This window comes from Rosa chinensis, chromosome 6 (genome assembly GCF_002994745.2).
Source record: "Rosa chinensis cultivar Old Blush chromosome 6, RchiOBHm-V2, whole genome shotgun sequence".
Classification (NCBI taxonomy): domain Eukaryota; kingdom Viridiplantae; phylum Streptophyta; class Magnoliopsida; order Rosales; family Rosaceae; genus Rosa; species Rosa chinensis.
Window position 1 is genome coordinate 37,860,684 of NC_037093.1, and position 13,082 is coordinate 37,873,765.

At 42.1% G+C, this 13,082-nt stretch overlaps 1 protein-coding gene and 1 long non-coding RNA gene across 2 annotated transcripts; both read left to right on the plus strand.

Moving 5' to 3' along the window:
• Window positions 1-226: 226 nt before the first annotated feature.
• On the plus strand, window positions 227-4,485 carry LOC112170100 (splicing factor 3B subunit 1). Its single transcript, XM_024307252.2, has 2 exons — window positions 227-388; window positions 474-4,485. Exon 2 carries the CDS (start codon window positions 500-502, stop codon window positions 4,310-4,312), a length of 3,813 nt encoding a protein of 1,270 aa, XP_024163020.1. The 5' UTR covers window positions 227-388; window positions 474-499; the 3' UTR covers window positions 4,313-4,485.
• Window positions 4,486-10,148: 5,663 nt separating this feature from the next.
• On the plus strand, window positions 10,149-11,181 carry LOC121049712. The gene is made up of 2 exons (XR_005801134.1): window positions 10,149-10,527; window positions 10,626-11,181. It is a non-coding gene; the product is annotated as an uncharacterized LOC121049712 (long non-coding RNA).
• The last annotated feature ends 1,901 nt before the right edge of the window (window positions 11,182-13,082 follow it).

Here is a 13,082-nt window from a genome sequence, read left to right on the forward strand (position 1 = left end):
CATTCTTTTTCTCGTGGTTGAAAATACAGATACAAAGTAGAGTAACAGATTGTTGTATCTCATATTCAAGAGTGTTTTGGTAAAAATAAAGAGGTCTACTTAGCTTTTTAAGTATTCTAAAAAGTAAATTGGAGGTGTACTAAGTATTGGAGGTCCAAATAGCAAATTTGGAAGTCTAACCACCCAATGTTTTTTTGTCAAAAGAGAAGTAAACCGACCTTGAGGACAATACTGCGGCAAATAACAGGCCAATTACCCTAGTTTATCCACAAGGCCCAAATCCCTCATCAAAATTCGTTATATCGCAAACACTAGTAGCATAGAGAACAAAACGCTGTTCGATTTCGTCTCCATCTCTCAACTCTCAACGACAGAGACTCTTATCAAGGTTAGTATCTCTATTTCAGTTTCCAAACTTCAATTTTTGTACTCAAAACCCTAATTCCAATTCCTCCATGTATATATCTATCTAGGGTTTTTCGGATCAAAACCCTAAACGATGTCAGACCCAGAGATAGCCAAGACCCAGGAGGAGCGGAAAAGGATGGAGCAGCAATTGGCCTCCATGAACTCCGTCACCTACGACGAGGAATTCTACGGCGCCACCAACAAGTCCGATTACGTCTCCTCCATCCCCGTCAACGACGAGGACGAGAATCTCGACCCCATGGACAACGACGTCGTTCGGAGATTGGCCTCCTACACCGCCCCCAAGTCGCTGATGAACGACATGCCCAGAGGCGGCGACGCCGACGACGACGACGCCTCCGGGATGCCCAAGTCCAAGAAGATTATCGACCGCGAGGACGATTATCGCCGCCGGAGGCTGAATCGGATCATATCGCCGGAGCGGCACGACCCGTTTGCTGCCGGCGAGAAGACTCCCGACCCGTCTGTGAGGACTTATGCCGAGATTATGAGAGAGGAGGCGCTGAAGAGGGAGAAGGAAGAGACTCTGAGGCTTATTGCCAAGAAGAAGAAGGAGGAAGAGGAATCGGGGAAGGCGGCGCCGCCACCGCCGGAGAAGGCAGGAGGGGCTCAGAAGAGGAGGAATAGGTGGGACCAGTCCCAGGATGGGGATGGTGGAGCGGAGGCGGTTAAGAAGGCCAAGACGACGTCGGATTGGGACTTGCCTGATGCAACTCCCGGAAGGTGGGATGCGACTCCGACGCCCGGGAGAGTAGCTGATGCGACTCCCGGGATGGGGAGGAGGAATCGTTGGGATGAGACACCGACTCCCGGTAGGGTTGTGGATTCGGATGCCACTCCAGCTGGAGGCGCTACTCCTGGTGCCACTCCGGCTGGGATGACTTGGGATGCGACCCCGAAGCTTCCGGGGATGGCCACACCTACACCGAAAAGACAGAGGTCTAGGTGGGATGAGACCCCTGCTACCATGGGCAGTGCGACGCCAGGGTCTGTGGCAACTCCTGGTCCGGGTGGGTACACACCTGGTGTCACTCCTGCTGGTGGAGCTGGGCTTGAGACCCCGACACCAGGGACCATTAATCTCCGAGGTCCCATAACGCCGGAGCAGTACAATCTGTTGAGGTGGGAGAAGGATATTGAGGAGAGGAATAGGCCTTTGACTGATGAAGAGCTGGATTCTATGTTTCCACAAGAGGGTTACAAGATTTTGGATCCACCACCAACTTATGTGCCGATTAGGACCCCAGCCAGGAAGTTGGTGGCAACCCCAACTCCGATGATGACTCCTCAGTATGCTATTCCAGAAGAGAATCGTGGGCAGCAGTTTGATGTGCCCAAGGAGCTTCCAGGTGGCTTGCCGTTTATGAAGCCAGAGGACTACCAGTACTTTGGTGCATTGTTGAATGAAGATGAGGAGGAGGAGTTGTCCCCTGATGAGCAGAAAGAGAGGAAGATTATGAAGCTTTTGCTCAAGGTTAAGAATGGTACGCCACCGCAGAGGAAGACGGCATTGAGGCAGCTTACTGATAAAGCTCGTGACTTTGGTGCTGGCCCATTGTTCAACCGCATTCTCCCTTTGCTAATGCAACCCACTTTGGAAGATCAAGAGAGGCATCTTTTGGTTAAGGTAATTGATAGAGTGCTTTATAAATTGGATGAATTGGTACGCCCTTATGTGCATAAAATTCTTGTTGTGATTGAACCTCTATTGATTGATGAAGACTATTATGCACGTGTTGAAGGGAGAGAAATTATCTCCAATCTTAGTAAAGCAGCTGGTTTGGCTACTATGATTGCAGCCATGCGTCCAGATATTGATAACATTGATGAATATGTTAGAAATACTACTGCTAGAGCTTTCAGTGTTGTTGCCTCTGCTCTTGGTATTCCTGCCCTGTTGCCATTCTTGAAAGCTGTTTGTCAGAGCAAGAAATCATGGCAAGCACGGCACACTGGAATCAAGATTGTTCAGCAGATTGCAATTTTAATTGGGTGTGCTGTTCTTCCCCACTTGAGGTCCCTTGTGGAAATTATAGAGAATGGTCTGAGTGATGAAAATCAGAAGGTCAGGACTATTACTGCTCTATCTCTTGCTGCTCTTGCCGAAGCTGCTGCCCCTTACGGTATTGAAAGCTTCGACTCTGTCTTGAAGCCATTGTGGAAGGGTATTAGGTCTCACCGTGGTAAGGTTTTGGCTGCTTTCTTGAAGGCCATCGGTTTCATTATTCCTCTTATGGATGCATTGTATGCTAGTTACTATACAAAAGAAGTGATGGTTATATTGATTAGAGAGTTCCAGTCTCCTGATGAGGAAATGAAGAAAATAGTGCTCAAGGTGGTCAAACAATGTGTGAGTACAGAAGGTGTGGAGGCTGATTATATAAGGAATGACATTCTCCCTGAGTTCTTCAGAAACTTCTGGGTTAGAAGGATGGCTTTGGATAGGAGAAACTACAGGCAACTGGTGGAAACAACTGTGGAGATAGCAAACAAAGTGGGTGTTGCTGATATAGTAGGGAGGATTGTTGAGGATCTTAAAGATGAGAGTGAACCATATAGGCGAATGGTTATGGAGACAATTGAGAAGGTGGTTGTTAACTTGGGTGCTTCTGATATTGATGCTCGGTTGGAGGAGCTTCTCATCGATGGTATCCTTTATGCCTTCCAAGAGCAGACCAGTGATGATGCAAATGTCATGCTTAATGGGTTTGGTGCAGTTGTGAATTCTCTTGGGCAGAGGGTGAAACCTTACCTTCCCCAGATTTGTGGTACCATCAAGTGGCGTTTGAATAACAAGAGTGCAAAGGTCAGACAGCAAGCTGCAGACCTTATTTCAAGGATTGCTGTTGTCATGAAGCAGTGCCAAGAGGAACAACTGATGGGTCATCTTGGTGTTGTCTTGTATGAGTATTTGGGAGAAGAGTACCCAGAAGTTCTCGGATCAATTCTGGGAGCACTAAAGGCAATTGTCAATGTTATTGGTATGACAAAGATGACTCCTCCGATCAAAGATCTGCTTCCCAGATTAACTCCAATTTTGAAGAATAGGCATGAGAAAGTCCAGGAGAACTGTATAGACCTGGTTGGTCGTATTGCTGACCGTGGTGCTGAGTTTGTTCCAGCTAGGGAGTGGATGAGGATCTGTTTTGAGCTTCTTGAGATGCTCAAGGCCCATAAGAAGGGTATCCGGCGAGCTACAGTGAACACTTTTGGGTACATTGCAAAAGCCATTGGCCCACAAGATGTCCTTGCTACTCTGCTGAACAATCTGAAGGTGCAGGAGCGTCAGAACCGTGTTTGCACCACCGTGGCTATTGCAATAGTAGCGGAAACATGTTCTCCTTTTACTGTTCTGCCAGCGCTGATGAATGAGTACCGTGTTCCAGAGCTTAATGTTCAGAATGGTGTTTTGAAATCCCTCTCTTTCCTGTTTGAGTACATTGGTGAAATGGGGAAAGACTATATCTATGCAGTGACCCCATTGCTTGAGGATGCCTTGATGGACAGAGATCTGGTTCACAGGCAAACTGCAGCTTCTGCTGTAAAGCACATGGCTTTGGGAGTAGCTGGATTGGGTTGCGAGGACGCGTTAGTCCACTTGCTAAACTATGTGTGGCCAAACATCTTTGAGACGTCTCCACATGTTATTAATGCTGTGATGGAAGCCATCGAAGGGATGAGAGTGGCGTTGGGTGCTGCTGTTGTTCTTAACTACTGTCTCCAGGGACTGTTCCATCCTGCTAGGAAGGTTAGGGAGGTGTACTGGAAGATCTACAACTCGCTATATATTGGAGCTCAAGATGCTCTTGTGGCAGCCTATCCTATGCTGGAAGATGAGGAGCATAACGTGTACACTAGGCCTGAGTTAATGATGTTTGTTTGAGCCTGGGTGTAATAGAAATTTTCGTAGAACTGAACAATGTTTAGTAGGCATGTTATCATTTGGTTACTCTTGTTCTATATCAGTATTATTTCGGTAACTATTTTGACCTTGCTCTTGTATTTCTAGCCTATCTTATGAAATGAATTGGTAAAATGGTTAATGTCTCGCTCAAGTGAAAGCTTCTCATTTTCTTTTTATTTGGGATATGTGATGGGTTACATTTCTTTAGCAGATTGGTGGACAGAAATATATTCTTATTGCTGGGTTATTTCAGATTTTCAGTCTTCAACTTTTGGTTTTCTAAAGATTATGGATTCTACCATGAAGCCATGAACAGATCCTACATTAAATCTTTTTCTTTTCTCTGTTTTTTTCATTGTGATGGATGCTCTTGTCCTTCTCTTGACTGTTGGTATTCGATTTTCCGATTGATTGTGTGCTCGGCTGTAGTTTGTAGATAGTACAGTTTCTATGTTTTGGCATTTCAGATTTACATATCAATTTTGGGATTTCAGGAGGATATCTTTTTCAGCAATAATTTGGAAACAGTATTAAAGTTTCTGTTTGGAGGGTCATCAAGTATCACAACATGTCTGACACAAGAATTTGAAATTGGTTTGTGTTCTCCGCAAGGTTTGTTGCTCTAGTAAAGTACAGCTGTTTCCTAGCAAGTTTTCAATGGTATAAGCGCATGTGAAACTTCTAGCCTAGAGGATCAATTTTCTTAGTCTGAGTCTGACTGCATCCCTCTGAAGTCTGAACACAATGCTCTTGCTACAGCAGTTCTGTGGGTTTTACCAGAGTCAAAATTCAATTTTTATCACTGTTATGCAAACAATCATCCTTTTCCAGGACTCAAGAATAGATTTCGCTGGTTGATTTACTCCATTTTTCTTGGTATTTATTACTTATAAGTACTCTGTTCAGTCACCTGATTGTGAGCAGAAATTTTCAAAATTTTACTTTTCTAACCATGTTGTCATATATTTTCTTACTGTTAATTCTTGTTGGGCTGAGGAGTTTCACGTCAGTTGCTTAAGGTATAGTACTGCGACTGAGAAGTTAAAACTGAGTTTGAATCATTAATGGTTTTATTATATATTTTATGGTTGTTACAGTAGGAATTTTGTTTTCTTGCATCTTACTGCAGAAACTCCCAAGGATACGTGGTTTTGTTGTGATGATAACAGTAGGATTCATGAGGCACTGATGAATCTTCAGATGATAAAGGTATATTTAGCAATCAAGTGGCAGATGATATTCAAGGGGGAAGGGTTGCTGCAAAAGGTTTTGAGTACTTATGCTTGCTTCCAAGTCGGATTTAATCCCCATTGTTTTACCTTTTTGTCTAAGATCCAAAACACACTAAATCGATGCCTTGTTGTAATGCACGAAAATGTGGATTTGTTTGCAACTTTTGTATCCTTTCCCAATTTCTTGTTGCAAATCCCAAAGAGAATCATCTATGTACAGGTTGGTAGCTGATTTTTCAGATTATCGAAGGTGCTTTTGTCAGACTCTCCTCTCATAATATCAGATGCTTCTCTTAGATCCTATTTGAGTATTGTTTAATTAATGCTGGTAGCTGATCTAGATAGTTGTGATACTGTCACCTATTTTGCCTAATTATTATGTCGTGTTCATTTCCAGGAGTGCTTTGACCCTATTGTTGCACATTTGGTTCTGATTTGATTCCTGTTGTGGTCTGTGGGCAAGTAATTCTTTCAATTATGTTGTTTAGTAAACTTTTAGCTCCAATGCTATGTTTCTTATGCTACTTAAAAGTTCTTTAGGTTTAGACCTTCGTATGTCAATCAAAGGTTTCAAAGTTTTGGGTGGTACATTCATATCATCTTGGTTGATATGACGAAATTGCTCTTCAGTAGAAGTAGAATAATATTGCCTGGTGATCCATTGCTGTTGTTGCAGAGTAGTAAATTCATATGATGATAATAACATTCAGGATTAACAGTTTTGTCAAGGATGTGAATTATTGAAATGAGAATTCTGCAGCAACTTAAGGCTGTTTGGGTTCAAATCCTTAAAGGCTTATACTTTTCATTCTTAATGTTGATTTCCCATCTGCTAGTAAAGGGTCTCGAGATTTATGGGGTTGGAATAGGATTCTGGAAGGTAGAAATTTCAATGACCATACTATGTGTCAGATTCTAGCTTAATGATGAGTGGATTAATCCTTGGAGTGAGAGATGGAATCTTGGTGTTCATGAAATTGCAGACTTGTAATCTAGGCATAATTTGAGTCTTTCCAAACAGTTTGTATATTGTGGAATTTAGATCCCATTAAATTTTTCCTTCCGAGGAGAAGCATGCTAGTAAATCTATTCAATTTTACTTCCATTTGGGAAAATGATAAAGATTCAGCCATCAGAGAAATCTGGTGCTGCCTTTGTCAGGTCAGGCTATCATAAGGCTAATGCTAAGGAGTAGCCTTCTATTCAATCTTCTGTCTGAAAGTATACATGGAACATTGCTGCTAACTTCTATACCCTCTGTTTAATTTGTTCAAAGACTCAGCTCCTCCCCATAATGCCCCATATGCAAATGTCACCCTGAGAGTCCGGATCATTTGTTACTATATGAGTCCAGGGACGAGCTATGTGGTTTGGCTTCTCTATCAGTTTTAGGGTCAATTAGCTAGTATCACTACAATTGATCAACGGTTGTTGAGTATTTTCCCTAAGGTGGGGGAGATCACAAAGTGGGATAGGATAGATAATGCTAGGTTGCTTTTACTCTGGACAATTTCAAAAATGAGATGTGAAATTGTTGTCAGGCATTCTACACTGCCTCTCGTTGGCGCTGTGCGTAGAATTGAGACTGCTTGCTGTCTGAGATATTTCCCAAGGTAAAAATTAAAATTCTTGTTTTACGAATGGAGATTGATGTGAAGTGGCAACCTCCTGTCTTGATTAACAGTGCTGGAGCTTGGGAACCTGGTGGAAACGTTGCAGGTCATTCAAGCCCTAAGGTAGTCACTGGTGGTAGCAAAATCCGTCTCTGCAGGATCTGTGTTACAAGCTAATCAGACAAGAGCTACTTTAGAGGGTTTGTCGTCTTTGGCAGTAGATCATGATTTCAAACAGGTTATTGTGGCTGAACAGCTAGTTAAATCTATGATGTTTGGACGAGTCTTGGTGTCTCTACCGGACAGAGGGGTCGATATGTCTGGACATTTATCAACAAACATTTAATATAGATCAAACTTTATCTGGAAACTCAAATTCGAGCACTAGTCTTTATTTCTCGATCACAAAGCGTAGTACATAAGCATTGAGAGGTCAAGGCAGAAGCAGATAACAGAAGAGGATTGAAAGTTATTCTCTTTTTTGTTTAATTAAAAAAAGAGGATTAGGCGATATTAGTCCCCCGGTAGCGGTTTTCACGTGAGACACCTACCTTTTCTGAAAAAGAGAGGACCACTACACCTGAAAATCCACCTCCAGTTCCTCTTTTTTTTTTTTTGAGGGGAATGAAGTTGTTTCATTGATTAGACAACCTTACAATCGAAATTCAATGTACTCTCCACTGCCCGCCCATCCCTCTTTTGTTTTCTCTTATTATGTTAAATCAAGAAAGGTTGCAGACTTTGATAATACAAACATCCCACCGATCTTAAATCGATCAAAAAGGTGATAGATGATATCATTAAAAAAAATAAAAATCTTCCTATCTTACTCATTGAGAAAAGACATCCCACCAATCTTAAATCGATAAAACAAGTGATTGATGATATCATAATCTTGTCATCCTATTCATTTGTAAGTTCCAATTCATAGATAGGTCTTACTCTAGTAAGCTCCTTGTTCCTTTCAAGCGTTAGTGCACTGGCCTACCATGTACAATGCCTTCAACAAATGCTTCATGGTACGGGTCTATTAAGCTCTTGGTAGCAAGGAGTAGACCATGTCTTGGTGGCCGGTCTTGCTTTTTCTTATCCGACGATGCTTGACCCGCAGTGTTTCACGGCAACCATCTCCAATATTTGACCTATCTTCCGTAAGGTATCAATCTAGGAATGCCCAATGAAAGATTGTTTTGACAACTACAAAGTCCTCGCAAAGGGACTAAGGGTCTACAAAACTGCAATTGGTGTTGGGTGATTATGACAGGGTTGGGCAACCTCATGGCGGCTGCCTCTATGTCCCCCCCTTTGTGATTTGATCAATCGCTTGCCTGCGCCTACGGGCAGTAGTGTATGCCGGCAGCAAGCTATGGAATGATTAGTTGCTGCAAGGAAATAAATCCGGCGACACTTCGTTGCATTTTGCCACCAGGAGGTTGCGTCTATTTGATCAAATGCCGCCTCGCTAGGCTAGATAAGGCACACTGAGTGTGCAATCTAGGACAAACCCCACATCGCCATACCAAAATATGGTAGAGACTTATTACCGGCATAAAGCCACCATTAACTAGACAATTAAAATAATCTAAAACAGTAAAAAATAAACTAAAATTAATCATTGGCCTAACTTAGCTCACGAAACTTGTCCAACCCAATCAACAATGGACTTACTAAAGCCCACTAGCCAAGCCAACAACCCTTGCACCAGATCCACCACCGTGGCATCACCAATCCCGTCGCACCGCCTCTAGACCACCGCCGAAGGCTAGAATATGAAGAGGTGGTTCAGGTCTTGGTGTGATGGATTTGAAAACTTTTTGTACGTCATGATATGTATAATTTTTCGTCTTCTATTTTAAGGATCTTGACTATAGTATTTGTATGTGCATGGGTTTTGTGGGACTTGGGGCGGCTTGGGCATGACTCTGTAGGATGTCAGGGTCCTCCTCCACTGGAGGCGATAGCTATCATAGTTGCCCAACCAGTTGGGAGGTCCGTTCCAACAGCAACACTGCTCTCATTCTGCTTTCTCTCCCCCTAAGTCCACATTGATGGTTAATACTTACTTGTTGTTGTTAGTGTGGGGCCCCATTAGATCCTAAGGCTGTTACTTAGGTATTTGCGGTAGCGCCACCACCACTGCCACTGTGACTGCTAGCATTGGGTGCTCTTGCTCTAGTTATGATGATAATACGATTTTGGTCAGCAAAGCCAACGACCACCATTGTGACTACGGTTCCAAAATCTCCAGCTTTAAGTAAGCGACTAGGCTCAGACTGTCTGGTCTCTCCCTGGAAATAAGAAAGGTTGAGTGGTGTTGATGCCTATTCTAGCTTTGTGCAGGTGGCACGACTATTAGGTATCTTGGCTTGGAGGTAACTCTTGTGAATCGATGTTTGATTTGGCTGAATCTTTAACTAGAAAGAAGAGGAGGAATTGCTCAGTGGTGGTACAGCCAAGACTGATGATGCTTTAATCTTCTAGTTGCAAACTCAGGTTTCTACTGCGGGGAAAAATTATCACCTACAGGGCAGAAAACATCTCCTATAGCGAATAAATCATTCCTTACTGGCGAAAAATCAATTACTAGAGTGATGAGTGTCGCCTTGAATAAGGTTCTACTTGACAGGTTAGATGAGGGAACTAATTAAGAGGTTTTTCTCTTGACCACACTTGATAGGCTCGATTGTTTTAGGACTAAATAGTATTTAGTCCTTGAACTTTTGCTCTAAAAACACTTCAGTCTCTAGCCTTCTAATTTCACACGTTTAGTCCTTGTACTTCAAAATTTCGAACCAATAGGTCCTTGTCGTTACTCTCCGTCCAAAAATTCCGTTAAAGCGCTGACGTGGCAGTCTCTTCGCGATAAAACGACTATTATACTCTCACATTTTTTTAATTTAATTTTTTTCCTTTTGTTTATCTCTTCTTCTTCTTCTTTTTTTTTTTTTTTTGGGGGGGGGGGGGGGGGGGAATAGGCAAATTGCTCTCTTCTTCCCGATCTTCACCAAGGTCCTCTCTCTCTCTCACTGTTCTCTACAACCAAAATTACCCCAAGTTGGGTTCCTCTTCTGCGGCGCCATCACCGTCGCTCAGCCCTCGGCGGTGCTCGCCCTCATAGCTTCTTCTTCAGGTTACTCTCACTTCTTCTTCTCTTAAATGGGACGATCTGGGTTTCAAGGTGAAGGGAGAGATCCAGGTCAGGGACGGAGGCGAAGCAGGTCGATACTGAGTCGACTCAATCGTTGACGGTGGGATGATCTGGGTTCCGAGGCGGAGAGAGAGATTGAGATCTGGGACGGAGGCGAAGCAGGTCGGGTTCCGGTGGAGGTCACGAGTCCCAAAGCATGAGGTAGGTACAGCGGTGGATTTCTGGGTTTGCATTGGCTCGGTTGTGCAATTCAATTTAGGAGGACTCTAACCCCAAGTTTGTGGTGATTCGGACTTTAGGTTTTTGATTTGTATTGGCTTTTGATGAATTGAGCAAGGAGTGTAGTGGGTTTGCTAGCAATGAAAAGAAGAAAATCAAGAAACCCAAAAAATTGAAATCTTGAAATTGAAGAACTGAAGAAGAAGCTCAGAATGGCGCATCAAATGTGCCGCGACTGCCCCCAGCGCCGGATTGAGTCGGAGTTCTCCGGCAAACTCGTCTTCATCCACGGACTTTCCGATTCCGCTTTTTCATTTGGCCCAATTGTCATCGTTCATGTCCAAGTTCAATTCTCTACCCCTCTCTCTTTCATCCCTGTGCGTTAAGTACCTGCAAAAGTTCATGGCTTTTTGATTTTGTTGAGAAAGGTGAATACTCAAATTACTTGGGTTTTTGCAGTTGTCAAGTTCAAGTGGAAAAGCTGCTTTATCTTCTCAATTCTTGCTCAAGTATCTACCTAGTCATCACCATGATTGCTTCACAAAATTTGTGTAGTGATTTGGCTCAATTTGATTCTGGAAATGTATTAGCTTTTGATTTGTGTGGTGGAATAGCTCTAGTGTTTGATTAACTGAATTGCAGCTCATATATGAGATTGCTAATTTCAATTGCTGATTGGTTGCTGATTTCAGTTGTTGGAGAAGGAGAATGGTGCGTGGTTTCAGGTGAGGCATGTGAAGAGAAGAGAGGGAGTAAGGAGGCAGAGGAGAAGAGATAAACAGAATAAAAAAATAAAAAAACAAACAAACAAATAGAAAAAGAGAAAAAAGAAAGAAAGAGAAAAGAATAAATTTATTAAAAGTGAGGGTAGAATAGACTTTTTGGCCCCAAAGAATTGCCACGTCATCGATTTAACCGAGATTTTGGATGGAAAGTAACGGCAAGGACCTATTGGTCCGAAATTTTAAAGTACAGGGACTAAACGTGTGAAATTAGAAGGCCAGAGACTGAAGTGTTTTTTAGGTAAAAATTCAAGGACTAAACAGTATTTAGTCCATTGTTTTATTATTTTTCTCTGTACTTTGATAATATTTCTGTGGTCATCATGACCGGCCATGCCCATGTAAGTGTAGTGTTATGTGTGGGAAACTTATTTTAAAGGCGGGCTACTAAATTACTGGTTCCTTTGTACTACCACCACATTATCAATTAAGTTATGACTTCTCCAAAAACAAAAAAAAGTGAAATCAAACCCGCAAGTCATTACTGTTAGTACATAAATTGTTGTAACCTTTAGTGCTGTAGTCACAAACCATAACTCTCATGAAATTGAATGCAACAATGACTTTTGTATCCCTATGATTTCAAAAGATCAAGTGTCCGGGTTATACATTAGAGAAAACTTTTGAAGAGGGCAATGTTGGATTTCGGCGCTAAAGTTTAGGGAAAATTCTATTGTACGTTGACGTATGACATACATTCAATTACCACTTTTATGACTTAATTAATTAAATACCACTACCCGGGTTCTTAACAATTTACCCAATTTGGGCCCAACAAATGCTCACTTACTCCCCTAAAAGATTTGTATGCCCACTTACCCCATTTAAATGTAAAAAGTCAAGTTTGCCCTCCAAATAATTAAAAAGTCATTGGAGACTTTGTCTGAATACATACAATTACCACTTTTAGGACTTAATTACTCAAATACCATTACCCGGGTTCTTAACTATTTACCCAATTTGAGTCCAACAAATGCCCACTTACTCTCTTAAAAGATTTGTGTGCCCACTTACCCCATTTAAATGTAAAAAGTTAAGTTTGCCCTCCAAATAATTAAAAAGTCATTGGAGACTTTGTCTGAATCCGGTGACTCGCCGTCAGAATCCAGTCACTGGTCGTCGGAATCCGGTCATCGGCTGAAGGTTTCCAAATAAATCGCCGGAGATTTTTATTACCCTCCAATAAAACCCAATAAATTTTTATTGGGGGGCGGCAATAAAAAAGTTTATTCGGTATTACAAAAAGTTTATTGAGTATTATTAGGGGGCAATAAAAAATTTATTAGATATTATTGGGGGGCAATAAAACCGGACGCCGGACTCCGGTCACCGGATTCCAACTTCCAGCAACTGGTCACCGGATTTCGGCGGGTGGACCGGACTCTGGTGAAGTCTCTCTCTCTCTCTCTAAGTAACAAAGGGAGAGAGGGCATAATTGTCCTAAAAATAAACAAAAAATAACTTAATTGGGTGTTGGGTAAGTGGCAATCCTATAAGATGTTTGGGTAAATGAAGTTAGTGTAGCTCAAATTTGGATAAATTGACATTTTCCCCCATTACCACTTTTATGACTTAATTACACAAATGAGAATCTTCTTTACTCTAATGAGGACCTTATTTACCTTAATAAGGATTTTTTTTTCTAGTTACCTACTTTACTCTAATGAGGACCTTATTTATCTTAATAAGAACTTTTTTCTAGTTACCACATGAGTCCTTAAAGTGGTAATATGAGTTCTCAAAGTGGTAAATATT

Bases quoted from the DNA above. Each gene is read 5' to 3' on its own strand.
- LOC112170100 (XM_024307252.2), top strand. From the start codon at position 500: ATGTCAGACCCAGAGATAGCCAAGACCCAGGAGGAGCGGAAAAGGATG.